Genomic DNA, 25562 nt, shown 5'->3' with positions numbered 1-25562 from the left:
AGTAGATGACCACCTAAATCATGATGGATTCCATAAAAGAGAATATGTGTGCTTATTTTAAAAATTAGGCAGAGCTTTCTGTACTGATGTACAGCTCTTCTGTGATATGAAAAAATTTTTCAAAATGCAGAATAGTATGTTAATATGCTTTAATTTATATTTTAAAAAGAATACACAAATGTATTTGATGACTTAAGCATGGAATGTCTTTGGAGGGCCTTAGAAGCTGGTAACAATGGTTGCCTGTGAAGGATTGGAGGACAAGATCGGAGGGAGACACTCTTTTCATTTTATATCTTTTTTTTTTAGACTGTGTTTTTTGCCCCTTTAGCAATTTGTATGAGCTTTGTCTATACATACAGTTCTTTCTCTTTTCTTTTCTTTTTTTTTTTTTTTTTTGGCCATGCCACGCCTTGAGGGACCTCAGTTCCCCAACCAGGGATTGAACCCAGGGCCACAGCAGTGAAAGCCCGGAATCCTAACCACTAGGCCACCAGGGAACTCCCAGTGTACATATAGTTCTTAATCATTTGTCTGTATTTTTGATGCAGATAATTTCCCCTCCAATTTTTGTTTCTCCTCGTGCTGAATTCTTACTTCTCAGAATCTTCCATAGATTCTAGTGGGCCCCACAGCTCTGAGTTCATGATTGGGTCCTGCCTTCCCAGCTGTACAGAATGCAGGAGGGCAGGGCCCGACCTTGGCTTCCCTCCTGACATTGTCACCCCCACTGTCCCCGAGCCCCGGCCCAGAACTGCTGAAAGGGCAGTGTGGGTGGGACTCATGGGTGGCTGTAGATGGCAGGCAGCCCCCTCCCTGCTCAGCAAGGTGGACCAGCCAAATGCATCAAGAATCACATCTAGCTTCTCTGTACCCCACCTTGTGACCCTGGGCCTGCTACCCACAGACAGGTACAAATGATTCCTCTTCTAGAGAGCCCGTTGAGGCTGAATTCTGTTGGAGTACAGAGGACGCGTATTGTTAAAATATCAAAGCAGGAGGTGGGGTCTAGGGATTTCCTGGTTTAATCCTTTTGTCTTACAGAAAGAAACAGAGACTTAAGATGAAGTAACTTGTAAGTGATACAGCTGGGGCTAGAACCCAAGTCTCCTGCTCCTCCGTCCACTAGGGTTAGAGCAGTGCTGGGGGTCCCACCAGGGTCTGGGTGAGAGATTCATTCCTAAAACTGGGCATGAGATCTCAATCGACAAGAACATTTGCTGCCAGCTCCTATCTGAGGCCTGCTTTGAGGGAAGGAGCTGCACCCACCCACTCCCAACCCCCAACCAAACCAGAGTGTTATAGGGCAGAGCATATGATCTTGGGACGAGGGGAGAGAAGTGACAAAGATGGACCCACTTACTCTTCTTGAACATTGTAATTGGGCAGAGGGAACCCCTAGGCAGAGGGGAGGGCCCACCGAGGGTCCTTCTTCCCTGGCAGTGATAAGTCTGGCTTGGAAAGTCAGGCTCTCTTGCATTGTTAACAAGAAGAAGATTCTTGGGACCCAAAGTGTGCTCAAGAACTAGCATCAAGTGCCCAAAAGGAGCCTTAGCTTCTGGGACGGGCTTGGTCCTGTCCACATAGGCATCGACAGCTTCCATTTCCTCATGGGAAACTCCCTTCCGCTGCCCCGGCAGAGCCCAGCACCTGCTGTCCAGTGTAGACTTGTTCCCCTGCCGACCTGCCTGAGGGGGGCGGGGCAGCTAGCATTTACCCAGGCCCTGCCCCGGGAGATGAGGGAGATGGCGCCGACCTCCCCTCTTCTCTTCCCCATTCTTCCTCCCACCGCACCCCAAACACACCACTCCCCAAACCGGCCTGTCGCAAGATACCTGGGAGGTATGAAGAGACTGGAAGGGGTAAGGAGAGGCCACACTCCTTGTGCAACCAGAGGAAGAGTGGACTGACAAGCTTTATCATAAAATTGAAAACAATTATGAAAATGTTTTTTCTTTCTAAGTACAAAGCCAGACACTATGAAGACTATGAAAAACTGGCCAGAGGCCACGAAGCTCAGAAAGAAGACTCTCTCTTTGGTGTAGTGCCCTGTGCTCCAGTGCAGTGCTTGCTGGTGGAGGGTGCTGGGGGCAGCAGCAGAAGATTCAGGCTGCTTATGGGGGGTGTGAGGGAGGCTGACCGGCCAGCCCCGTCAGAGGGGTCTGGCTCCCCACTCCTCAGAACCTCCCAGGTTTGGGGACTGAGGTTACTCTCGGCCTTTGGGGGCCACTGGTTCTCTGCAGAGCCCCAGGAGTGAAATGGGGTCGGGGGGATGAGGCAGACAGGAGCAGGGGAGGGAGGGAGCATGAGCCTTTCTGCACTGAGAAACTCTGTCTTTTATTCCATGGCTGCAAGTGTGTGTTTCAGGCAGCAGTTGAGAATGAAGCTAGGGTACCGTTGCCCCCAAAGGCACCTTCAGTCTCTCTACCACATCCCCAAATGTGGAGGAAATCTTGAGCCCTTGGACAGGTGGACATGGGTCTGAGACTTAAGGCTGTAGGTGCTGAGGCTGTAGTGACGGGAGTCTGGGGCCTCCTGGGGAGGAGCTAAGAGGAACGTGGACAGGCCGACAGGAGTGAGGGGTGCTCATCCCAGGAGCTGTGTTCCGGCGCCTCTGTTCGTGTCTAGCGGGGCGTTAGGAATGTGTGTGGGCTCACACCTCGCCCTCCTCGCCGCTGTCATCCACGCTGGCCTGCCTCACCACCTTCTGGTGCCTGGGTGTGGACGGACAGCCAGCCTTCCGCTGCTCCTGGAAGGCCCGGGTCCGGCTGGCCACCAGGGCGGCGTTGTTGAGGGCAACCACAGACTGGCGGGACTTCAGGGCAGGCCAAGGCCCCTCGCGGGCCTGCTGGCCTCCCTTGGCGCTTGAGGGCTGAGGGAAGGGCTGTGGAGGGTCTTCATCTGAAAACTCCTTTGGAGAGAAAACCTGGAAGGATGAGAGTATAAAGAAGAGTCACGGGGAAGTCGTTCCAGGGCAGGGGCACGGAGCACAGAGCCTAGAAAAGGGTAGATGCAGAGCATCTGTTGAGTGAATACAGAAAAACTGAGCTACTCACAGGTCAGATTTCCCGCGAAGGGAAGGCAGCACCCCAGCCCTACTGCCACTGCTCCTCAGCCCTCACCTGTTTGGCCCCCAGAAGCCCTCCTTAGCTCCCCTGCGCCCGCCGCGTCCTTGGGGTCCTCTCCTCCTCCTCTTGCCCCCCAACTGCTTTGTACAGTCAGTCCCATGAGCCACAAGGGAAACATCTTCCGGGCGCTGGGCCCTGGGCTGGGTGCCGAGTGAGGACGCCCTGCCTTTAGGAACACACACGCCCACCCATCAACCATCTGTTCCTCCCCCCAGCCTTCCACACCCAGTGCCACCTCCTCCAGGAAGCCTTTCCCAAATGTTCCCGTCCTCTGTGAGGTGAGCTCTCCTTCCTCCAAGGGTCAGCCACCTTGGCCTCAAGTCACATGGGGGGGCCTGACTTCCTAAGGCAAGGGCCAGGTCTTACACTTGTGCCCTGCAGCGCTTAGCACAGAGAGGCTGCTTAGCTACCCAGCCAGCACTTCGGCTGTGTGAGTGCTATGACCCCTCTGCACGCCATCCTTCGATGGGCTGCCCTTCCGATTTGGGAGGGGGTGCTGAGATCATCTTATCCACACCCATCTGGGGTCAACAGCTGGTTGCGCAGCTCCTGGCCTGGGGAGGACGCTCCTTCCAAGGCTGGGCAGCCCTGCCGCTCAGGAAGCAAGTCCTTTTGTCAGGCTGAGAGCTGCCTGCGGCCGCCAGCCTAGGGCTGGTTTGGCCGTGGAGCCCACCAGGTGGCCCTGTCCCGTGACTGCTCTCCAGCTCCCGTGGAAGGCAGAGCTCGCCTGTCCTCATCGGGTCTCCTCGGCTACTCTGAGGGGATGAAAAGGAGCTGCCCAGGGTGTGGTCCCCCTGCTCAGGTGCCCCCCCCCCCCCCCCCCCCCCCCGCTCAGGGCCAAGCCGAGCCCCAGTCCTGGACCTTCTCCATCCTCTGGCCATCTGCCCCCTCCTCCTTTTGGCCCCCACTCTGCCTCAACCTGGGCTCCTTCCTTAGTCCCAGCCTCACCTCTGGCAGGTCACCGTCCCCTGAGGTGCTTTCCAGCTCTGAGGATGGCTCCAGGAGGCTGATGGATCTCATAACCCCGCGGAGGTTGATACGGGGCCGTGACCCAGGCTCTTCTTCTGGGGCTGCCTGGCTCTCCTCCGACCCCACCACGTCCAGCTCCCCACTGCCCCCGGGTTCTGGCTGAAGAGGTGGGAACGGTGTAGAGACCTCGGGGGCCAGGGGCTCCTCTGGGGAGGCCCCACCCACTTTCTGCTCCCAGACATGGCTCTGCCGGCTGCGAGGGGGTGGCCCTGAGTCAGCTTCCAGTGACCCAGACGCAACCTCCAGCACCCACGCCCACCCACCCCCTTCCCCTTGCCCCCCCCACCCCGTACCTAGCAGTCAGGATGCCCTGGTAGGTCTGCAGCTGGCGCAGGAAGCCGGGGTTGGGGCGGGCGATGGGCCGCAGCTCCTGCACGTGGCGCAGAGCTTGCTCCAGGCTCCAGCCGTACTGCTTCATGGCGTAGGCAATCACCGTGGCGGCCGAGCGGCTGACGCCCATCTTGCAGTGGACCAGCACCCGGGTGCCCTGCGCTCTGTGGAGGCCGAGCCGGGTCAGCTTCCCCCTCCCCCGCCCCCTTGCTGTGCCGTCAGTGTCGGGGAAAGGCAGGTAGGTGGTGGGCTCACCGCCCAGAGCAGAAGGGAAAGGAGATAAGGACCCTGAGGGCCAGAGAAGCCGAGGGCAGAGCAGGCAGGAGGAGGGCACGGGCCGCGGACAGCAGGAAGCGGGGATGGGGCGGGCGGAGGGGTGGGACGGCCCGACCTTGCAGCCTCCACGAAGCAGTGCGTCTCCTTCCAGTGGGACAGCAGCTGGGCCGACTCCTCATCCCAGAGGCGCACGTTGTGGTAGGTGAAGCGCTCGGGGTAGAAGTTGTCAATCTCGCGGGCCATGTTCAAGATGTGGCTCACCCTGCGGCACGGGGCACAAGGCCAGGCTGACGTGGCCACGGGCACCAGGCCCGTTGGCCAGCGGGGCCGGCGGACCCTGGGTGTTAGTTTTCTTGGTTCTGAGGGTCCGGTGGGGGCGGCACAGTTGCGGTGGGAGGAGGAGATGACGGTGACCTTGAGCAAATCGGTTCACCCCACTGGGCTTGAGTACTGTCCCCCCGCCCCGTCCCCACCCCGCTTCCAGGTAGCTGCTGGGCGGCCTGCAACACATGCCCTTCTGTTACTGTCAGAAGTCAGCTGGAGAAGGGCTTCTGAGTTGAACCGAGATGGGGTGGGTCTGCGGCAGCTGGATGCCAAGGGTCTCAGCAGGTTTCCCGAAAGCCCGCGGTGGACAAGTGACAGGAACTGATGGGAGCGGGCAGCCAGGTCTCCCGTGGGAGAGGGGCCCTCCCTCCTCCCAGACACGTGCTCAGGCCAAGAGGGGCTTTTCGGCTTTCCAGCTGGGGGAGGTGAAGAGGGGGCCAGGGAGCTGCCAGCAGAGCAGCAGGGTAGCTTGTTCCCCTGTCCCCGCCTGAGCCCATGCGAGGCGAACGGCCCCAGGAGCGGAGCTGGAAGCAGAGCTAGCTGCTGCTGAGAGGGTTCTGGGGGTTTCTGGCCAGGTCTCCCCACGGGGGAAGACAGAGGGCGGGCAGTCCTGGGAGGGCTCGAGACCCTACCTGTTTCTCTGCAGCTCCTCCAGGTTCGCTGCATTCCACTCTGAGCCCTGTGGACACGGAGAGAGCGTCATTGGCCCTCTGCCCCAGCTGCAGCAGGCCCCATCTGCCAGCCCGCAGCCTGCAGCTCACCAGGTAGAGGTGGGGGAAGATGCGGGACGCCCGGTCCTGCTGGGCCACGAGGAGCAGCATCTGGTTGTCGACGAAATCGCGGTACCGCTGGAGAGGGCGTCCCAGGCGCAGCTCCAGGGCCTGGCGGATCTGCAGGCAGGAGGCTGAGGAGAGGCTGGGGGCGCCTGGCGAGGTTCCTGATGCCCCAGCCTTCCCTCTGGGGCCTCTGAGGACAATACTCTGCCCCATCAAGGCAGAGAAGCTGAGGCCCCAGGCATGTGGGAACAGCTCAGACAGGAGGAAAGCTAAAGCGGGAAGGCTCCAAGGAGAGGACCACCGGGGGGGCCCCGCCGGAGGCCCCCGCAACCAGGGCCCAGCTCTCCCCCTGGTCCCCGGCACCCTGCCCACCTCTTTGGAAGTGATGCTCTCCAGGTCACTGGAGTCCAACACCTCCCACAGCTCAGCCCGGATCGCCTCCTCCATCTGCTCCTGTCCCGAGGTCCTGGGAACCGAGCCCGTCAGTCCAGGGGCCCCTTCCCCGCTCTGCCATGGCACAACACCGCCCCCCCCCCCCCCCCTCCTCCCCTCCCTGTACTGACCGGCCGGGCTCGATGCTGGGAGGCCGCAGAGACTCCAGGTCAGCCATGGCCATCCACTCGTTGAGGCAGCTCTGATCAGAGCTCAGTCTGTCCTGGTAGTGGCTGGCCCAGGCGAGGGCACTGCCCCCTGGCACAAGACCACTGCCTAGAGCCGCCTCACATGCCTGGTGCAACACCTGGAGCGTGGCCCTGGGACAGAGGAGAGGCTGGGTCACGCTGTCCTCCCTGCTGCCCCTACCCAGACCCTGAGCCATCTTCAAGACCCAGCCCCTTACCACATGGTCTGGATGCACACTGGCTTGAAGATTCGACTCTGCCCACCAGATGTCACACTGAAGCCCCTGTGGGAGACCAGGTGGGGGTGGAACCCAGCTCCTGGCTCTGGGACGGGGCCCCCTGAGAGGCCTACCCACTAGCCACCTCATAAGGCTGGTCCTCAAAATATAGACACATCATCTAAACTTCAAAATAAGCCCTGTTTGCCAGATACAGGGCAGCTGAGGCCCAGAGCAGTTAGGCGACTTGCCCAGGATCACACAGTGAATCTCAAGTGGAGCTGAGAGTAGGCCCAGCCTAGAGCTCTGCGGTTGCTCCCCAGTACCCACCACACCCCTGCACCCCTCCCCCCCCCATACATCACACTTAGTTATTCCACCCTCTGGCCCCTCTCCTTTCCCTTCCCTCCAGTTGCCACCTCTTACCCGTCTCCATCTAGGTACACCTGGGTGTCACTCCAGAGAGGCAAGACCAGGCCTAGGGTGCAGCTGGGGGAGCTGGCAGGGACAGAGGGAAAGCTGTTGTCGCCCAGCATCTCACTTCCTTGCCCTCCCCCCTTCCTCTCCCTGCTCCCACCTGCTATCAGGGAAATCCACACCCAGAAGGACTGTCTCATCCTGGCTCAGACGTTCTCTTGTGGAAACTACCAGCAGGTAGCGGAGCCTGGCGGGCCGGGCCGCCTCCAGCTGGGCTGCCTGGGGAAGATGGGAAGGGAAAAGCGCGGGGTCACAGTGGCCCAGAGGACCCTGCTCCCCCGCCCCGCACCTGACACACATCCGGGTCTAGGACAGACCTGCCACCTGCTCCCTCCGCATCCATCCCTCTCTTCCCAGATACCAGATCAGTGGTTACAATCTAGTGGTTCCCAACTTTGGGACCGCATGGTCCAATAAAATGTTTAAAAAGATTTTTCTCAGAGAGGGTGTGTGTGAAAAAAAGGGGAGAATGGGCATGACAGATTGCCCTTTTTTTTTTTTCTGCCTAGGAAGGAGGTTTAAGAAACACCTTTCCACTTGCCATTACCATGATTTGATTCAAGGAATGTTTTTCACCAAAGAAGTATTAAGGACACAGTTTCACAATAAAGGATGGTGCGTCTGTGGAATTAATTCTGCCTTACAAAAAACTGACTGCATCTTGATTTTCCCATTTTGCTGCAGACAGTGAGATTGTTCCACAGGCATCTGGGAACCGGTCCTCACTTTCCCGCTTGTGTCCCATTCCTGCACGGGGCTCTCCAGCACACCAGCCCACGGTGGGTGCTCAGCAGGCCCCCCTGAGCACCAGTTCATTTGTGGGCAACTCACATAGTCAGGAAGGTCTTGTGCTGGTTGAACAGAAACCCGGCTCTGGGTAATTCCCAGCTCTTGGACCTAATCTGACCCTACAGGCTCACATCGGACAGACCTCCCCATCCTTTCCAAGCCCTCCAGAGACCCGAAGACATGACCGGATCGCCCTGTTAAGACAACTCTAGCCGAAACAGCAGAGTCATCGGGGTTTGGGTAACCGCTACACTCCCCAGGGGGCCCCCTGCTCTCACACCACTGCTCCCCAAACACACACACACACTGGCCCCATTCCACCCTCTCCTCCCACCTGGGGAGTGGCTCTCTGCCCTTTCAGAGGGCCAGAGGGCTCTGGACGGGGCCCTCACCAGGCGGATGTCGTCTTGTGGCCGTAGCAGCCCCACCATGAGGCACAGGTGCTGACTCTGTTCCTGCTTCCTGGGACTGTGGGGCCCATGCCCGTCGTCTGTCTGGTCCCCGTGGGGCTGCTCCTCCCCAGGGGGTTCCTCCACTGGCTCAGAGCTGGCCTTGGCTGCATCTCCATCATCGCCTCCATCCTGCAGTCCCAGGACAGCCCCGCGGAGTACTGCAAAGCTCTGCCTGGCAGGGGAGCAGGGAAACCATTATGGCCCATCGTAACCCTCAGGACAGGGGTGTGTCAGAATCACCTGGAGGGTTTGTCAAAACAGGTGTTGGGCCCCATCCCCAGAGACTCAGTGGGCCTGGAGTGGAGGCCTAAGAATGTGCATTTCTAACCAGTACCCGGGTAATGCTGCCCCAACACTTTGGGAAGCACTGCCTTGGAGGCTCTCAAGCCTCCAGCCCACCTATTCTTGTCTGAGGAGGGGTGGAGGTTGCTTCCTTTTCCTTCCCACCTGCCTAACTCAGTAGATACTGTGAACCTGGTGGGGACTCAGGAGTCCTCGGGCCCTGCCGTCCCATGCTGCCCACTGGCTCGTGACCACTGGCCAGAGCCAGGTCCAGGACAGTGGGTGAAGGAGCTCCAACTGACCAGGGGGACGATGAAAGCAAAGGTAGCCAGCTGTGCCCACCGGCTGTGCCTACTGGCAACACTGCCCCACATAGTACGTAGTGGGCTTTGGCTGCAAGTCCTCCAGGATGGCGGTGGCCAAGGCTGGCGGCTGGACGGAGGTGCGTGTGTTGGGAAGAGGTGCTCACCTTCGCTGGAGCCGGCTTCTGCGCTGGGACACCTGGTCCTGCTGAGAAAGCAGCCCCCAGGGCAGAGTGAAGTGGCAGGGAAGGAGTCTCCTCTCCCCTGTCTCAGGGCTGCTGTGGTGGACGGTGGAGGGATCGCACCCCCTCCGCGCACACCGCCCGCCCCCGCAGTGGGCAATGGAACCAGAAAGGGGGTCAGATCCCCTTCGCGCTCCAGTCCTCTCTCCACATGGAGGCACTGGGGGAGCCCGGGCCCGGGTTCAGGTCCAGAGGCCGGAGGTAAGGGGGCGGAGGCGGGGGCGGAGGGGGGGGCGGGGGGGCGGGGCGGGGTGGGCGTACGGCCGGCCGCGGCTGGAGACGCCTGAGGCTTTGGCCCCCGTCTGGGCCCAGAGCGGGGTAGGGCCTCCGCAGGCGGTCACGGCTCCCGGATCTCGCCTTGGTCCGAGTTCCTGATTGCCTCAAGATTCCCCCCAACCCCTCCCCACCCCAGCCTGAGACTTGAAGTCCCCCTCCGCACACCCCCAGGCTTCAGGGGAGGCTGCCCGTAGACAGCAAGCACTCCCCCAGGCCCAAGTGGCAGCCAGCTGCGTGGGCAGGACCACAGCAAAGCCAGACTCACCGTGGGCCCCACAGGCGTGGAGTGGCCGCCGGCCGGGGGCGAGCGGCTCACTGTGACCAGGGCCATGGAACCAGGCCGGGGGCACCTTGGCCGGCAGGGCCACTGCACCCTCCCGCAGCCCCACGGACAGTCCCTGCCCCGCAGGACCAGGAAGGAAAGTCCGGAGCCACCAGGGCCTGGCACCTCCTCGAGGGCGGACCTTAAAGGGCCAGACACCCGTCCAGCCCGGCCTCAGGAGCCCGCAAGCGGTGGCCACCGCCCCTCCCTTCGCGTCTCCACAGGTTCGGTCCGCCTCGTCCCCGCCCCCCCCCGAAACACGTTGGGGGCGGGGCGCAGGTGCGGAGCCCGGCGACGGCGGCGGCGGCGGCGGCAGCGGGAAGGGGCGGGAAGGGGCGGGAAGGGGCGGGAAGGAAGCGGGCAGCCTACGTTGGGTTCAGGGTTCGGTCCCTCCTCACAGGAGGCGCCCCTGCCCCTGTCCTCCCTGCTCCGCCCAGTTAGGTCACCTGAGCTGTGCTCTGGGCCTCAACCGTTCTGCTACCAGCCGAGATGGGACCTAGGGAGGAAGGACTGAGGACCCGGGGCTTGGAGAGGACCAGAAACCGTGGGTCTTCAGTGGGGAGCACCTCAAACTTCTCTCTCCCTGCCGGTCGGCCCTGGCGCTTCCACTCAGCATGAATGACCGAGAGACACTCGAAGCTTCAGGGGATATCAGGGTGGGTTTAGAACTAACCCATGAGGCTCACAGCAGGTTCTCAGGGCCACCTCGGAGGTGAGCAGGGCAGGGCTGCGCAGGTTCACGGCGGTGGCAGAGGGAAGTGACTCGTCTAACGTCACGGCCGTAGAACCTGCCGGAGTCAGGTCAGGAACCCAGGCCTGGGGTGCAGGGCCTCCTCTGACCTGGCAGGGTCTGGAGAACCAGCCTCTCCCCGTCCCTGACACGAGCAGGGGTGGGTTCCCGTAAAGCCAGGCTGTGTGGCCGGAAGAACCGGGGTCTCCAGTAGGTGGGACAGGGCTTGGGGGAACTGACGTTCACGGAGCACCTACTAGGGCACCTGACACCTGTTGGCTCATTTTACCCTCCCAGAAGCCCTGGGGGTGGGAGGTGCTCTCGTTTACAGCTGAGGAAACTGAGGCTCAGAGAGGCTAAGGGGACCACGGTCAAGATTCAAACCCAAGTCTACGGCCACTGCCCACAGCGTCTCCCCTCGGTGCCCCCCAGCACTCCCCCCCACCACAATGAGCGGAGCAAGCCTGCTGCCGAGGGTCTCTTTATTTCCATCTCCGTCTCCAATGCAAGCCCACCCCCAGGGCTCCAGGCCCCAAGCTCCGCAGCAGCGTGTTTATAAATAAATAAGTTACAAAAGTGGGTGGAGGCGCAGCCGAGGGCCGGGGGGGGGGGGGGGGGGGGGGCTCAGTGCTCCGTGAGCGAGAGCTGCAGGACGCGCTGCAAGTCCTCCTCCTCCTGCCGCCCCCGCCGCTCCCGCTCCTCCTCCTCCCGCGAGGACAGCTCCAGGGCCAGGCGAAGCTGTTCCTCGAAGCTCGGGGGGGCCGGGGGCGTCCCGAGAGGGGATCCCGGGCCCCCGGGCTCTATGGACATCTGCAGGCTCTCCTGGAGGGCCCTTCCAGGCGAGGCATAGGGAGGGGAGAGCAGACCCGTGAGCGCTAAGGCTGGGGAGGAGGCCAAGGGCTGGGGCGTGGCTGGGGAGGCCGAAGATGATTGATTGATTGATAGGGACGGGGAGGCTGGGGCGTGGCTGGGGAGGCCGAAGATGATTGATTGATTGATAGGGACGGGGAGGCTGGGGCGTGGCTGGGGAGGCCGAAGATGATTGATTGATTGATAGGGACGGGGAGGCTGGGGCCCGAAGACCGGAGAGCCGAGACGAGGCCGGGCCCCGTCTCCCCATCCCTCACGCCGCCCTCGCTGGTGGGCAGCACGGAAGATGGAGGGTGGCCTCAAAGAGGATGTGGGGTCCTGGGGCCGGCACCTCCCTGCTCCTTAACCCCACCAGCCAAGAAGCCCCCGGCCGGCAGGGTCCTCGAGGCAGGGCAGGGCTGAGACATGGACCTGGCAGGTCCTGGAGGGCCTCACCGCTCCAGCTGAAGTTGCTCCTCGTACGCCGGGACCTGGGGAAGGTGGGCACCAGGCCGGGTGTTGGTCAGGGCTTCCCAGACAGTCACCTGCAGCAGCCAGAGCCCAGAGCTGTCACCTCTGCCACCCCTGCCCACGCCCGGGGCCCAGCTCCTGCCCGCACCCCACCTGCTCCGCCTCTGTGCCCGCCTCCAGCAGGCTCTGCCGGATGGCAAACTGCAGCAGGTCGTCGTCCTCGTCGCGAAGGGGCTCGCTACGCTCTGCGCCCAGCACGCTGTACCCGTCGGGCACCTCAAACACGGCGGGGTCCACCTCACAGGGGAAGGGGCTCGCTGGGTGCGGCAGAGGGGTCGTGCTCGGCCCCTGGTGCGCAGAGACCAGCGAACCCCACAGCCCCGCGCCCGCCCACGGCGGTACCTGAAGCTGCGATGGCAGAGCCCGGCGCTGGCGCCCACACCGAGCTCGGGGGCTCGTCACAGCCACACAGGTTGCCGAAGGTGATGCGGGCGTTGAGCACGTGGAAAAGGGGGATCTCTGTGAGGAGACGTCGAGCCTGAGCCAGCCCTGCAGCCCGTGCCCACCCCGCTCCTGGGGCCCTCCTGCCGCCCGGCCCACCCTCTCACCAATCTTGACCGGGAAGCCGGGCGGGAGGCGCAGGTTGATGAAGTCGCGCAGCTTGGCAAAGTGAGCGTTGCTGATGGCCATCAGGTCGATGATGGGCATCACCTGGTCACCCAGGGAGAGCGGGTGCTCCTCGCTCAGCCACAGTGTCGCCTTGAACCTGCCCGGCCAACCGCAGGACATGGGTCAAGGAACCTCTGGTGGCCCCTCTGCTAAGGCCCACCTACCCTGGACATCTGCCTCTACTCCTGCTCTCCACCTGGCCTGGGGGATACCCTCTTCTCTGCTCAGCTGCTCCTGCCTGCCTCCCCCAGGAGCTTATGTCCTTCTGGCCCCAGAGCCTGAGCTGCCCCCAGGCCCTGGGCTCAGGCTGGGCCCCGGGTGCTTTGTGCCAGCTCAGCTCTCCTGGATGAGGAGGGCAGGGCTGAGCTCCTGGCTTCAGTCCTGCCTCGTCCACGGCCCTGTCGTCCTCCTCGGCCCACAGCCAGCCAGCACGTCGCACTTCGCCGTACTCTGGGGTCCAGCACAGCCCGACAGTTCAGGACCGCACTGCTGGGGTCGCATCCCAGCCCCGCCGCCGCGTGGCGGAGGGAGTCCACGTGAGGTTTCTGGCACAGTGCTGGGCCCACCAGACGCGCTAGAAGTCACGGCTCATCAGAGCCTCACAGCACCCTTGTAAGCAGGTGGCCAAAGGCAACTGTTCTCATTTTACTGAGGGGGAGACTAGACTCTCAGAGGGGAAGGTGATTCCTTGGGCCACGAAACCAGGAGGTCTTAAGAGCCGCGTGCCCTTCCTGTCTGCCACAAGCTGACCCCCCACAGGTGCTCGTTCAGTTGAACAGAATACCATACATGGGTGGTGCTGCCCATTCATTCGTTCACCAAGAAGAGCGACCAGTCCTCTGAGCCAAGCCCCGAGCTGGGTGCCAAGGACCATGGCTAAAGCAGACCTGGCCCCGGCCCCCAGAGAGTGAAGTCGAGACGGCAGCCAGCTGGGTGAGTGAGTCCCCCACTCCAGGGGGCCCTGTGTGTGACAGGGTCTGCAAGGGCTCGGGGGCACCAGGCAGGGGCCCCTGGCCCAGAGGGAAGCCCCCCGCCAGCCCCCACACCTCACCTCTGTACTTTGCTGGACATCTCAATGGGGCGGCCGATGTTCCTCGACTCCAGGCTGAAGTTGGGGTCAAAGTACTCGTTGGGGGAAATGGCGGTGGGGTTTGTGGGGCTGGCTGCCTGCTGCACAGGAGCCTGGGTGGCCCCGGGACCAGGCTTAGCGCTCGGGAAGGCGCCGGCCCGGCCCCGCCCAGTGGGCCCTGCTAGTCGGCCCCCAGCCCCCGCCCCCCAGCCCCGGCTCACCCCATTGTGGGAGGAGTGCTGCTGGGCCATCCCCAGGAAGGACTGGAATGGAGTCTTCCCCCCTAAGGAGAAGGGGTGGAGCCCATGAGGGGACCTGGGGCCACTGCCCCCCCAGACTGCCCACACCTCCTCTCCACCCTGGGAGCCTCCCCTGTGGTGGAAGCCTTCCAGCTGGTCCCAGATACTCTGGCCCTGACCCCAGACCAGGGTGACCACCCCGTACGGTGTGACTGGGCAGCAGGCAGGCGCACCTGGGTTTACCTTTGCTCCTCGACTTGTCCTGATCGGAGAGGTGCTCCGTGCGTGTGCGTGTCACCAGCTCCACATTGGTGGCGCTGTACACCTGGGGAGCAGGGGGGACACAGGGGGAGCTGGGGGCTCAGAGCCTGCTCCCCACACTCAGCCTCACCAGCACAGGACCCAAGTCCTCCTGTCCCCAGGGACAGACAGGATCCCGCTCCCCACAGTGGAGGGGGCGGGGTCTGAACCCCGGGGAGTCACTAATGAGGGTAAAATGCTCCTGGCTTCATCTCGGTGATCCGGGTGTGGGCCCGTGCTGTGGGTAACCCCTGCGTGCTCAGCAGGGGCTGGGCACTCGGGCCCCACTGAGTTCCCATGGCCACACAGGGCATCCGGAGCCCACGGGCTGCTGGGTCTCTCCCTCCACACAGGGTGGATGCGGAGAAGGGGCAGAGCTCCTGGGCCTCGTCTCCTACCCCAGCTCCCACCACTAGCCTCTCCTGCCTTGGCCTCGTAGCCGCTAACGGTTTCCATCTTCTCAGACCGCCAGCCCCAGATACCACATTTGTTCCTGAAACAGACCAAACAGGAGCTCATGAGGACCCACACCCCCCAACTCTGGCCAAAGTCGTCCCTTCCAAAGACCCCCTCCAATTAGCCTTCCCGCTGTGAAACACACAGGGGCCTTGAAGAGGCTGCCTGGACAGCTGGGGACAAATGAACAGAGGACTGAGAACTAGAAAGTACTGGGGAATTATTAATTTTTGCTACGTGTGATAATGGCGTTGGGGCTCGGTTTAAAAACATCCTTATCTGTTAGAGTCACACGCAGAAGCATTTACTATTGAAATGATACGACATCTGGGATGTGCTTTAAAATAGTTGGGGGAAAAAGAAAACAGGAAAAAAGTGAGGAAGGGTGGATTCAACAAGGTTGGCAAAATGCTGGGAACTCCCTGGCGGTCAAGTGATTAGGACTCAGCGCTTTCACTGCTGAGAGCCCGGGTTCGATCCCTGGCTGGGGAACTAAGATCCCACAAGCCATGCGGCGTGGCCAAAAAATTTTTTTAAAAAGATGGGCAAAATGTTGATAAATGCTGAAGTTGGGTGATGAGAACATTATACTAGTCTCTGTTCTTTCATATGTGCTTGAAATTTTCCATAATAAAAATTTAAAAATAAAAGTATGTCTGATTCAACAATAATAGTTGGAGACTTCAGTACACCACTTTCAATAATGGATAGAACAAGTAGACAGAAGATCAACAAGGAAACAGAAGACTTGAACACACTATGAACTAGACTTGATGGACGTCCTTAGATCACTCCACCCAACAACAACAGAATACATATTCTGCTCAAGGGCAGGTGAAACATTCTTCAGGACAGACCGTAGGCTCGGCCATAAAAGAAACCTCAATACAACTGAAAGGACAGAAATCATACACAGTGTGTTCTCCAATCACAACTGAATGAGGGCTTCCCTGGTGGCGCAGTGGTTGGGAATCCGCCTGCCACTGCAGGGGACACGGGTTCAAGCCCTGGTCCGGGAGGATCCCACGTGCCGCAGAGCATCTGGACCCGCGAGCCACAACTACTGAGCCCACGTGCCACAACTACTGAGGCCTGCGTGCCTGGAGCCCGTGCTCAGCAACAAGAGAAGCCACCGCAACGAGAAGCCCGCTCACTGCAGCGAGGAACGGCCCCTGCTCGCCGCAACTAGAGAGGGCCCGAGCGCAGCAGCGAAGACACGACGAGACTAAAAATAAATAAATAAAATAAATAAATAACAACAACACCAAAAAGCAACCTTAATTTAAAAAAAAAAAAAAACTGAGTGAAATCAGAATCAGTAACAGGAAAAAGATGACTTGGGAAATTCATGAATATGGGAAGAGTAAACAACATACTCCTAAATAACCAATGGATCAAAGAATAAATCAAAAGCAAAATCAGAAAATACTTTGAGATGAATGGAAACGAAGATACAACATACCCAAACTTATGGGACACAACTAAAGCAATGTTTAGAGGGAAACTTATAGCTGTAAATAACTATATTACGAAAGAAGATCTTGGGCTTCCCTGGTAGTGCAGTGGTTAAGAATCCGCCTGCCAATGCAGGGGACACGGGTTCGATCCCTGGTCCGGGAAGATCCCACGTGCCACGGAGCAACTAAGCCCGTGTGCCACAACTACTGAGCCTGCAAGCCACAACTACTGAGCCTGCGCTCTAGAGCCTGCAAGCCACAACTACTGAGCCCATGTGCTGCAACTACTGAAGTCCCGCGCCTAGAGCCTGTGCTCCGCAACAAGAGAAGCCACCGCAATGAGAAGCCCCTGCTCGCCGCAACTAGAGAAAGCCCGCGCGCAGCAACAAAGACCCAACACAGCTAAAAATAAATAAATTAATTAATTAAAAAAAAAAAAAAAAAAGAAAGAAGATCTTAAATCAATAAGCTAACCTTCCATATTAAGACACTGGGAAAAGAGCAAACTAAACCCACAGCAAGCAGAAGGAAGGCAATAATAAATATTAGAGTGAAAATTAATGAAATGGAGACTAGAAAAACAATAGAGAAAATCCATTCAACCAAAAGCTGGTTCTTTGAAAAGATCAATGGAATTGACAAAGAGGGAAGACTCAAACTACCAGAATCAGAAATGAAAGAGGGGGCATTACTACTGACATTACAGAAATAAAAAGGATTATAAATAAAAGACTATGATGAACAATTGTACCCCAACAAATTAGATAATTTAGATGACGTAAACAAATCCTAGAGAGACATGAACTACCAATACTAACTAAAGAAGAAGTAGATAATCTAACAGACTTGTAACAAGTAAAGGGACTGAAGCAGTAAAAACAAAAACAAACCAAAAAGAACCCACAAAGAAAAGCCCAGGCCCAGATGGCTTCACCAAAGAATCCCACCAAACTTTTAAAGACGAATTAATACCAATTATTCACAAACTCTTGCAAAAAAATAGACAAGGAGGTGACACTGCCTAACTCATTCAATGAGGCATTGCCCAGATACTAAAACCGGGCAAAGACATTACAAGAAAACTATAAACCATTACCTCTTAGGAATATGGACACAAAATAGTAGCCGACCAAATCTAGCAAGATATGAAAAGAATTATACACCACGACAAAGTGAAATTCATCCCAGGGATACGGGGTTGGTTCAACATCTGAAAATTAACTGAGCGCAACACGTATCAATAGAATAAAAATGAAAGTCACATGATCATATCGATAGACAAAGAAAAAGCATTTGACAAAACCCAAACCCTTTCACGATAAAAACACTCAACAAACTAGGAACAGAAGGCAACTTCCTCAGCCTGACAAAGCATACCCACAACTAATGTCACACTTAATGATGAAAGACTGAATGCTTTCCCCCTTGTTTCTTTATCAGAAACAAGATAAAGATGTCTGTCCTTGCCACTCCTATTCAACATTCTACTGGAGGTTCCAGACAAAGCATTTAGACAAAAAAAAAAAAAAAAAAAAAGAAATAAAAGGCATTCGGATTAGAAAGGAAGAAGTAAAACTATTAACAGATGACACGATCTTACATATAAAAAATATGAGGAATCCACTAAAAACCCATTAGAACTAAAAAATGAGTTTGACAAGATTGCAGGATGTAAGATCAATATATAAAAATCAATTGTATTTTTATAGATTTGCAATGAACAGTTCAAAAATGTAATCAAGAAAACAATTCAATTTATAATAGCATCAAAAAGAATAAAATACTTAGAATAAATTTATTTACTGTAAGTGTAAAACTTATACTCTGAAAACTACAAAACATCACTGAAAATAAAGATCTAAAATGGAAAAATATCCAACGTTCGTGGCAGAAGACTTACCATTATTAAAATGGCAATACTCCCCAAACTGTTTTACAGATTCAACACAAACACTATCAGAATCCCACCTGAATTCGTTGTAGAAATTGACAAGCTGAATCTGGAATTCATATGAAATTTCAAGGGACCCACCCAGAATACGTAAAATAATCCTGAGAAAGAAGAACAAAGTCGGAAGACTTGTACTTTCCGATATCAAAAACTTACTACAAAGCAACATGTGATTAAGACGGTGCACAAAGAGAGTCATACAGATCAGTGGAATAGAATTGAGAGTCTAGAAATAAACCCATACATCTCTGGTCAACTGATTTTTCCACAAGGGTGCCCAGACAGTTCAATGGGAATTAATAGTCTTTTTAACAAACAGTGCTGGAACAAGTGGATAGTCACATGCAAAAGAATGAAGTTGAATCCTTACCTCCCACCATATACAAATATTAACTCAAAATAAATCCAAGAGCTAAGTGTAAGAACTAAAACTACAAAACTTTCAGAACAAAACATAGGGGAAAATCTTCATGACTTTGGATTTGGCAAAGTATTGTTAGATACGACACTAAAAGCACGAGCAACAAAAGGAAAAATAGATAAACTGGACTTCATGAAAATTAAAAACTTTTGTGCTTCAAAGGACACCATCAAGAAAGTGAAAAGACAACCCACAGAATGGGAGAAAATATTTGCAAATCATGTAGCTGATAAGGGATTTCTACCTAGAACATACAAAGAACTCTTGTAACTCAATAATAAAAAGATAACCCAATTTTTAAAATGGGCAAAGGGGGACTTCCCTGGTGGTGCAGTGGTTGGGAATCCGCCTGCCAGTGCGGGGGACACGGGTTTGATCCCTGGTCCGGGAGGATCCCACATGCCGCGGAGCAGCTTATCCCGTGCGCCACAACTACTGAGTCTGCGCTCTGGAGCCCGCGAGCTGCGACTACTGGGCCTGCGGGCCACGGCCCTCAGCGTGCACCTAGAGCCCGTGCTCCGCAGCAAGAGAAGCCACCGCAATGATAGGCCCGCGTGCCGTGGTGAAGAGTGGCCCACGCTCGCCGCGGCTGCAGGGGGCCCGTGGGCGGCAACAAAGACCCAGTGCAGCCAAATTAATTTAATTAATTTAAAAAAAAAGATAAAATGGGCAAAGGATCTGAATAGACACTTCTCCAAAGAAGATATACAAATGGCCAATAAGCACATGAAAAGATGCTCAACATCATTAGTCATTAAGGAAATGTAAATCAAAACCACAATGAATACCACTTCACACCTGCTAGGATGGTTATAACCCCAAAATAAATAAATAAATGAGCGGTAAGGTTGGTGAGGATGTGGAGAAATTAGAACCCTTATATACCGCTGATGGGAATGTAAAATGCTGCAGCCCCTTTGGTAAACAGTCTGGCAGCTCTTCAAACAATTAAACATCTGTGTTTAATTACCACATGTCACCACAGGACCTAGCAATTCCACTCGCAGGTAAATACCCAAGAGAAAGAAAACGTATGTCCACACTAAAACTTGTACACTAATGTTCAGAGCAGCATTCTTCATAGTCAAATAGTCAACAGTCAAAAGGTGGAAGTAATCCTTATGTCCGTCAATGGACGAATGAATAAACAAAATGTGGGATACTCGTGCAACGAACCTGGCCATAAAAAGGAACGCAGCAGTTACATGCTACAACTTGGATGAACCTTGAAAACATTACGCTAAGCAGAAGAGGCCAGTCACAAAAGACCACACATATTGTATTATTCTATTCATATAAAAATCCAGAACAGGAAAGCCTATAGAGACAGAAAGTAGTTTAGCTGGGGGGGAGGGGATTGTTGATTGTTAAAGGGAGTTGATTGGGAGATGATTGTTAAAGGGTACAGGGTTTCTTTCTGAGGTGACGAAAATGTTCTAAAATTGGACGGTGGTACCGGTTACATATCTGTGAAAATACTAAAAACCACTGAATTGCATACTTTAAATAGGTGAACGGTACAGTATACAAAATTATATCTCAAGAAAGCTGTTTTTTAAAAAAAAAAGTGTTTCTGAAGTCTGTTATTGGAACTGGGGCACATGTTGTCAGAGAAATAACACCCTGCCGGAAGGGTGGGCTCCTAGGCTACCCACAGAGGACTCTGGCCCAGACGCAGCTGCACCGCTGAGAAGCCGGCGCTGCTGCAATCAGCTGCCCTGCACGGCAGCCTCAATCCTTGTTTTTATGGGAAAACACGTGAGGTCAGAAGTCAGGAAACTGGGGACTCCCTGACCCAGCCTCCTCCCAGGGAGACAGCTGCCAGTACAGACAGGCGTGCAGGAGCTGGAGGGTGCCACAGGACCCAGGACCAGCAGGTGGTCCAGAAGAGACACTGGGCCTGCAGGAACCCCCTCCCCCTCCCCAGCAGCCTCTGCGAGGGGCTCAGCCTCCCAGAAGCCTGAACTAGAGGCTCGAGGGCACTGCCCACGGTGTGGCCAGGCCCCAACTAACCTCTCGAAGGCCACATTGCGAGTGTCCAGGTGGGTGGAGACGATGGGAGAGGTGAGGCGACTGGCCACATGCTCCTCACTGGGCCGCATGGTGGCCAGCAGCGCTTCAGGCTCGTGCAGCGTGAGCCCCAGTGTCTCCGTGTGCACCAGCTGCCGGTCGTGGTCAACTTCCATCACCAAGGCTCCCGCCTCTGCCAGCCGGCGTGGGGGTGTGAGGGGGACAAATAAGTGCCAGGCCCAGACAGTGGCCAGAGGGCTATCGTGCTGCCCTCAGCTGCCTCCTGCTACGGGGTGTGGCCTCAGCCTCCGGACGCCCTCCACCCCCGCCTCCATTTCCACATCTGGAGATAGAGACAGAGGACAGCACTGTCCTCACAAGCCACGGGAGAACCTGGGGGCGCTGGTCTGCTGTGTGCCTGCGGGGAGCCCCCCAGAGCTCACCCTGGCCCTTGAAGATGAAGCTTCTCCGGCCGCGCTGCCAGGTCATGTGCTCAAAGCCCAGGAGGCTGGTGTCCACCCGCAGGTTCTCACCCCGCTTCCACACGCGATACACATCACTCGGGCACATCTTGGACACGAGGGGCACTGCAGGAGGCACAGAGGTCACCGAGGTTCTTTCCCAACGGCCCCAGCCCAGGCCCCTGAGAGCCAAGAGGTCCCCACTCACCCCAGCTGGTGAACTCCCACTTCATCTCCACGTAGAAATCGGGGGCCTGAGATAGACCAGAGCGCCGATCAGGGCCCTGCCTGCAGCGGGGCCCAGCGGGCCTGGGAAGCCCCTTGTCCACAGGCCCCCTTCTGGGAGCCCAGCCCTTCCCCAACCGGGGATCAAACCCAGCCCCCCACAGTGGAAGCACAGAGTGCCAACCAGGGAATTCCCTCAGCGAGGCGCGATGTGCCGCCGTGGTCCAGCTTTGCCCCCAACCCAGCCAAACCCCACCCAGGAAAGGGTGGGCCAAGTGGGGCCTGAAAGGTCTGCAAGTCATCAGGCTATAAGCGTCTGCAAGCTTGGGGCCAGGCTCAACCTGCCCACTAGCCCGCTGGGGGTCCCTGGGGGAGCTTCTGCCCCCTCTGGATCCCAGAGTCCTCATCAGCAAAGGGGGCACAGTGACCCCCTGGGGGCCTGCCCCTGGGGTGGAGGGCACAAGGTAGTGTGCTCTCCCAGTGGGGGCCCCCCCTGCCCACCCACTGTGTGCTTTGAGAAAGGTGGACAGGAGCCCAGGCCGCATCCGCTAAGTTGGATGAAATCCTCCTTCCAGGAAATCTGCATTAACCAGGAGACCCATGATCTAAAGCTCTGTTGAGATTTCTAGCACCAGAGGACCCTCTATGCTGGCAAAAGGCTTTCTCCCCAAAGGGCCCACTCTCATCCATGTGGGCCCGGTTGCTTCTCATTACTACATGACCCTGGGCTGGGGTCAAGAGAGAGGGAAGTCACTGACAGTGTCAGGAAAGCACGCTGCACAGGCTGGGTGCCCTTCCAAGGCCAGGCCCGGCAGGGTTACCCCACATAGTCTGTCATGGTCCCCTCCATGGCGCCCCACACCCCCCCCCCCCTTACTGGCCACACCTCTACGTCCTGCTGTACCTGGCGGAGTTTGTTGAGCAATTCCGGAATGCCAGCCAGCCTCTGCGTGGCCCTCTGGTAGTCCCGATACTGGAGTACCAGCTGCACCATCTCAGGGTCCCCAGTGCTGACTGCCTCCTGCAGGACTGGGGGCACTGGGCTGCTGAGGGGAGCTCTCGAGATGGCTCCAGGCCTGGCCATTCACCCCCACACACCACCCCCCCCGCTGCCAGCCTCAGGGGAGCCCCTTTGCCCTCTGCAGTACCTGCCCAGCCCTGGCAGCTCTCTTTGCCCACGTTGGCATTGTGTCGAAGGAGGACTCTCACGGACTCCAGGTTCCCCAGGGACACGGCCAGCTCCAGGGGGGTGCGCCCCCGGGGGTCTTCCTGTTCAATGTCGTGCTGGGGGAGATGAGACACTCAGCACAGGGCAAGTAAGGAGAGGCCAAGGCAAGAAGGCCACTGGGATGAACAGGGTTGGGAGTCACTGCAGGAAATAAGGACAGCACACAGGTGGTGGAAATGGCAAAGGGTGGCCTGAGTGTCCTGGCAAAGGACGAGAGGGGTTAGGTGGGAGGGGCCTGCCCACCTCTCCTGCCCTCTGCGAGGGACAGAGCTGGGGGCCCGGTGGTGGTGGGCAGGGGCGGGGGTGGGGTGCGGGGAGGGCCTGGTCAGGTAGAGGTGCAGCTGCCGATGTCAAGAGTTTGGACTGACTTGGGGATCAGGACCGGGCTGCTTTTCTCAGCCTGGCTTAGGGGTGGTGCGGCGCGAGTTCGGAGGCTGGATGCAGTGTGAAGCGGGGAGACCGACAGGGCAAGGCCCAGTGCTGGGAGCCGAGGCCAGAAGCCCAAGATCGAGGGGCAGGTGACCTCTCTTCTGGGCCAGGGAGAGGGAGCCAGGCAGGCGGCCTCCCGATGCAGACCACAGATTTGGGTGGGGGACCAGGAGGACGGCCCGGGCGCCCGATGGGCCTCACCTGGCGGCTGTTTAGCGCGGCCTCCAGTTCGCGGTGCCGGTTCGCCCAGACGAGCCGATGCAGCGGGAAGGTGGGGCCCGGGCCTGCCATGCTGGGCCTCAGCGCCTCATCCCGAGCGGGCCGGCGGGCGCGGCGGGGGCGGCCCGGCTCCGCCTCGGCTTCGGGCCTGGCGCGGCCCCCTCGCCTCCCGTCCGCGCCGAGCCGGAGCAGCGCCCACCGCAGCCCCCGCGCCCCCGCGGCAGTGGCGGCAGCAGCGGCGGCGCAGGCAGAGGGGAGGGCGGGTTCGGCGGGCCCGGCGGGCGGGGCTGCGCCGAGGCGGGGCGGGGCGTCGGGCCTGGCGCACCCTTGCTTCGCCGCCAGGGAAACCTCAGCCGGGCCGGCGCTCGCCGGGGGCGGGCGAGGGGTGCTGCCCAGCAGCCCTGGTGACCACGTGCGCCAGGGCAGAAGCCAGGACCCGGGTCTCAGCCCGGCTCTCAGCCCGGAAAGGTCTGCGGAGGGCGTTCCGGAGGGCGGGGCCTGGATGCAGCTCCGCCAGCGCCCTGCAGGGGGCGCCTCAGACACGGCGCAGACCCATCCTGGCGGGTCCGGAAGGGGAAGGAGGGAGTCCGGAGACTGGGCGGTTCGGCGAGGGGCGGGGCCGGGGTCCCCGGGGCGTGCGCGCGGGTGTGCGCGTGCGTGCTCAGCGGGCCGCGGTCCGGTGGCTGTTGGGTTACGCGCGTTTGCCCGGCAGTTCCTTGTCTGTGCCCCCGTCTTCTTACCCCAGACTCCGCGGGTGCCGACCAGGCCTGTGTGTGCGGGTGGGATGCGAGGTGCTGGCTTGCCTCCCCACCACCTCTGAGATGCCCCTAAATGCTGACCAGCTTAGCCTGAAGCACCTTCCTCAGGGACCTGGGCCAGTGTATGCTGGTGGCACACCATGGGCTGGACCTTGCCCTGGGGTGGGGGGTGCACTGGAGTCAGGAATGGGGGTACGGGGGGGGTGGGGGAGCAGGCCTGGCTAGCTCTAGATCTTCTGGAGGGCTGTTCACCGTGAGTGGCTGCTTTCATCCACCGCGTGCATCCCTTTTGCAGAGGCTGCACTTTGCTGCCAGTGTCAGGAGAGGAAGGAGAGTTTCGAAATCAGGGCCAGCCCCTCCACCCACACCGGAACCAGGGCGCAGGGCTCCGCTGGCTGAGCTCTGGTGTCCTTACCCTGGCCTTAGCCTGGGTTTTGGTCCTGGACTTGGTGAGGCAGCCAAGGCTGACCTTCTAGTTTCAGTCTCCCTATTTAAAAAATGACCAGATAGTTTGATGTAGGTGTTTGAGCTGCGTCTCTGGGCTGGGAGGCCCTAGTTGCCGTTTTCACCCTGCCCTCTCACTGTGGCCAGGTGGCTCCTGTGCTCTCTGGGATCACTCTGCTACCCTACGCTGTGGTGTCATCAGGTCACTGTAATGTCCTTGGGTCTAGGACAGCTTAAAGGCCTCTGAATGTCCAGAACTCTAAAATCAGTCCCTGCCGGCTGCCACTGCTGCAGCCTTCTCTAGCCTCCACCTTCCTTAAAAGGGGCCACCCTGTCTCCAAGCCCTCTTCACCCCAAATCTAAAGGGACTGTCTCAGGCCCAGCCTCTCCTGGTTTCTGCAGCCTTGGACACGACTCCCCCCACCCAGCCCTTGACTCCTAATTCCACTGTCTTCTCAACCCTTTCCCGGGGCCCCTGTTGTCCCTCCCCGACTCCCAGTCGGTCTTCTCCCAGCTGAAAGCCTGTCTGTTCCCACTGTCACCCTGATGCCACCTCCAGGACCACATTTCAGCTCCCTCTGGGACACCTCCGTGCCCGATGTCCCATGCAATCCATCAGCAGGTTCCAAACCAGATGCAGCCACGTTCACCCTCTTCCCTTCCGGCCAGCTCTGCTCCCTGGCTGTCGTGACTCTGAGTGATAGCACGGGCCTCCTGCTGTGCCATTCTGGACTCCCACCTCTGTCTCGTCCCCAGGTCCCGCCCATTCCCACCGGGCCACGTTCTTCCCATCTGACCCCTTTGCATCTCTTCCTTTACCACCACCATCATTATGACATCTCTTCCCTGGACAGAATCAGTGCCTGCACCAGTCTCCCTGCCTCCTGTCCTTCACCTCCTTCCACACATCCTGCACGTGGTAACAAGCAACTTGTTCTACAGCCAGCTCTCATCACCCAGCCCCTGTCCAGAGCCTTCAAGGACTCCCCAGAGCCTATCCAGGTTCAGACTCCATCTCCATTCCCATCTTCGTCGTGCAGTCACTAAGTGCACCTGGGCTCTGGGGTGGGTTCAGCCTGGCATTCAGGGCCTTCCAGGCCTGGCTCCTTCCCATAGTGCTCCTGCCAACCTGAGCCACTCCTGACTGCCGGGCCCTTCCCTGCATCGGAAATGCATCCCCACCTCCTCCACCCCAATGCTGGAGGCCCAGCTCAAAAGCCATTTCCTCAGAGACTCCGTGGAGCCGAGTCCTTGCCAGCAGAGTCCTGCATGGAGCGGGCAGCAGCGACATCACCCATGGGGGCCCGGATGGCAGGGACTTGGGGAAAAGAAA

General features: G+C 58.1%; 2 protein-coding genes across 6 annotated transcripts; both read right to left on the bottom strand.

Annotated features, from left to right (window-relative positions):
• Nucleotides 1-2312: 2312 nt before the first annotated feature.
• On the bottom strand, nt 2313-10071 carry SSH3 (slingshot protein phosphatase 3). 3 transcript variants are annotated; one of them, XM_068555580.1, is made up of 14 exons: nt 9787-10057; nt 9171-9211; nt 8360-8591; nt 7279-7397; nt 7128-7199; nt 6702-6767; nt 6427-6615; nt 6236-6329; nt 5849-5977; nt 5720-5766; nt 4879-5025; nt 4451-4651; nt 4077-4350; nt 2313-2926 (listed from the first exon to the last, which is right to left on the bottom strand). In XM_068555580.1, the coding sequence occupies exons 1-14, from the start codon at nt 9850-9852 to the stop codon at nt 2654-2656; spliced, it is 1950 nt and encodes a 649-aa protein (XP_068411681.1). In that variant the 5' UTR covers nt 9853-10057; the 3' UTR covers nt 2313-2653. The 3 variants fall into 3 exon arrangements, with proteins under 3 accessions (XP_068411681.1, XP_068411682.1, XP_068411683.1); XM_068555581.1 differs by having other exon boundaries at nt 9171-9208; XM_068555582.1 differs by lacking the exon at nt 2313-2926 and adding an exon at nt 3377-3883 and having other exon boundaries at nt 9787-10071.
• A 970-nt stretch (nt 10072-11041) lies between these two features.
• On the bottom strand, nt 11042-23472 carry ANKRD13D (ankyrin repeat domain 13D). 3 transcript variants are annotated; one of them, XM_068555844.1, is made up of 15 exons: nt 23010-23472; nt 22300-22435; nt 22056-22180; nt 21135-21180; nt 20909-21052; nt 20469-20658; nt 14597-14663; nt 14114-14195; nt 13853-13914; nt 13614-13744; nt 12502-12659; nt 12296-12412; nt 12047-12210; nt 11879-11967; nt 11042-11405 (listed from the first exon to the last, which is right to left on the bottom strand). In XM_068555844.1, exons 1-15 carry the CDS (start codon nt 23097-23099, stop codon nt 11198-11200), a joined length of 1809 nt encoding a protein of 602 aa, XP_068411945.1. In that variant the 5' UTR covers nt 23100-23472; the 3' UTR covers nt 11042-11197. The 3 variants fall into 3 exon arrangements, with proteins under 3 accessions (XP_068411945.1, XP_068411946.1, XP_068411947.1); XM_068555845.1 differs by having other exon boundaries at nt 11879-11913; XM_068555846.1 differs by lacking the exon at nt 11042-11405 and having other exon boundaries at nt 11689-11913; nt 23010-23471.
• Between the last annotated feature and the right edge of the window lie 2090 nt (nt 23473-25562).

The sequence above is a fragment of the Eschrichtius robustus genome, chromosome 11 (genome assembly GCF_028021215.1).
Source record: "Eschrichtius robustus isolate mEscRob2 chromosome 11, mEscRob2.pri, whole genome shotgun sequence".
Lineage (NCBI taxonomy): Eukaryota > Metazoa > Chordata > Mammalia > Artiodactyla > Eschrichtiidae > Eschrichtius > Eschrichtius robustus.
Note: the sequence above shows the minus strand (reverse complement) of the source record. Positions and strands in the feature narration are given on the sequence as shown.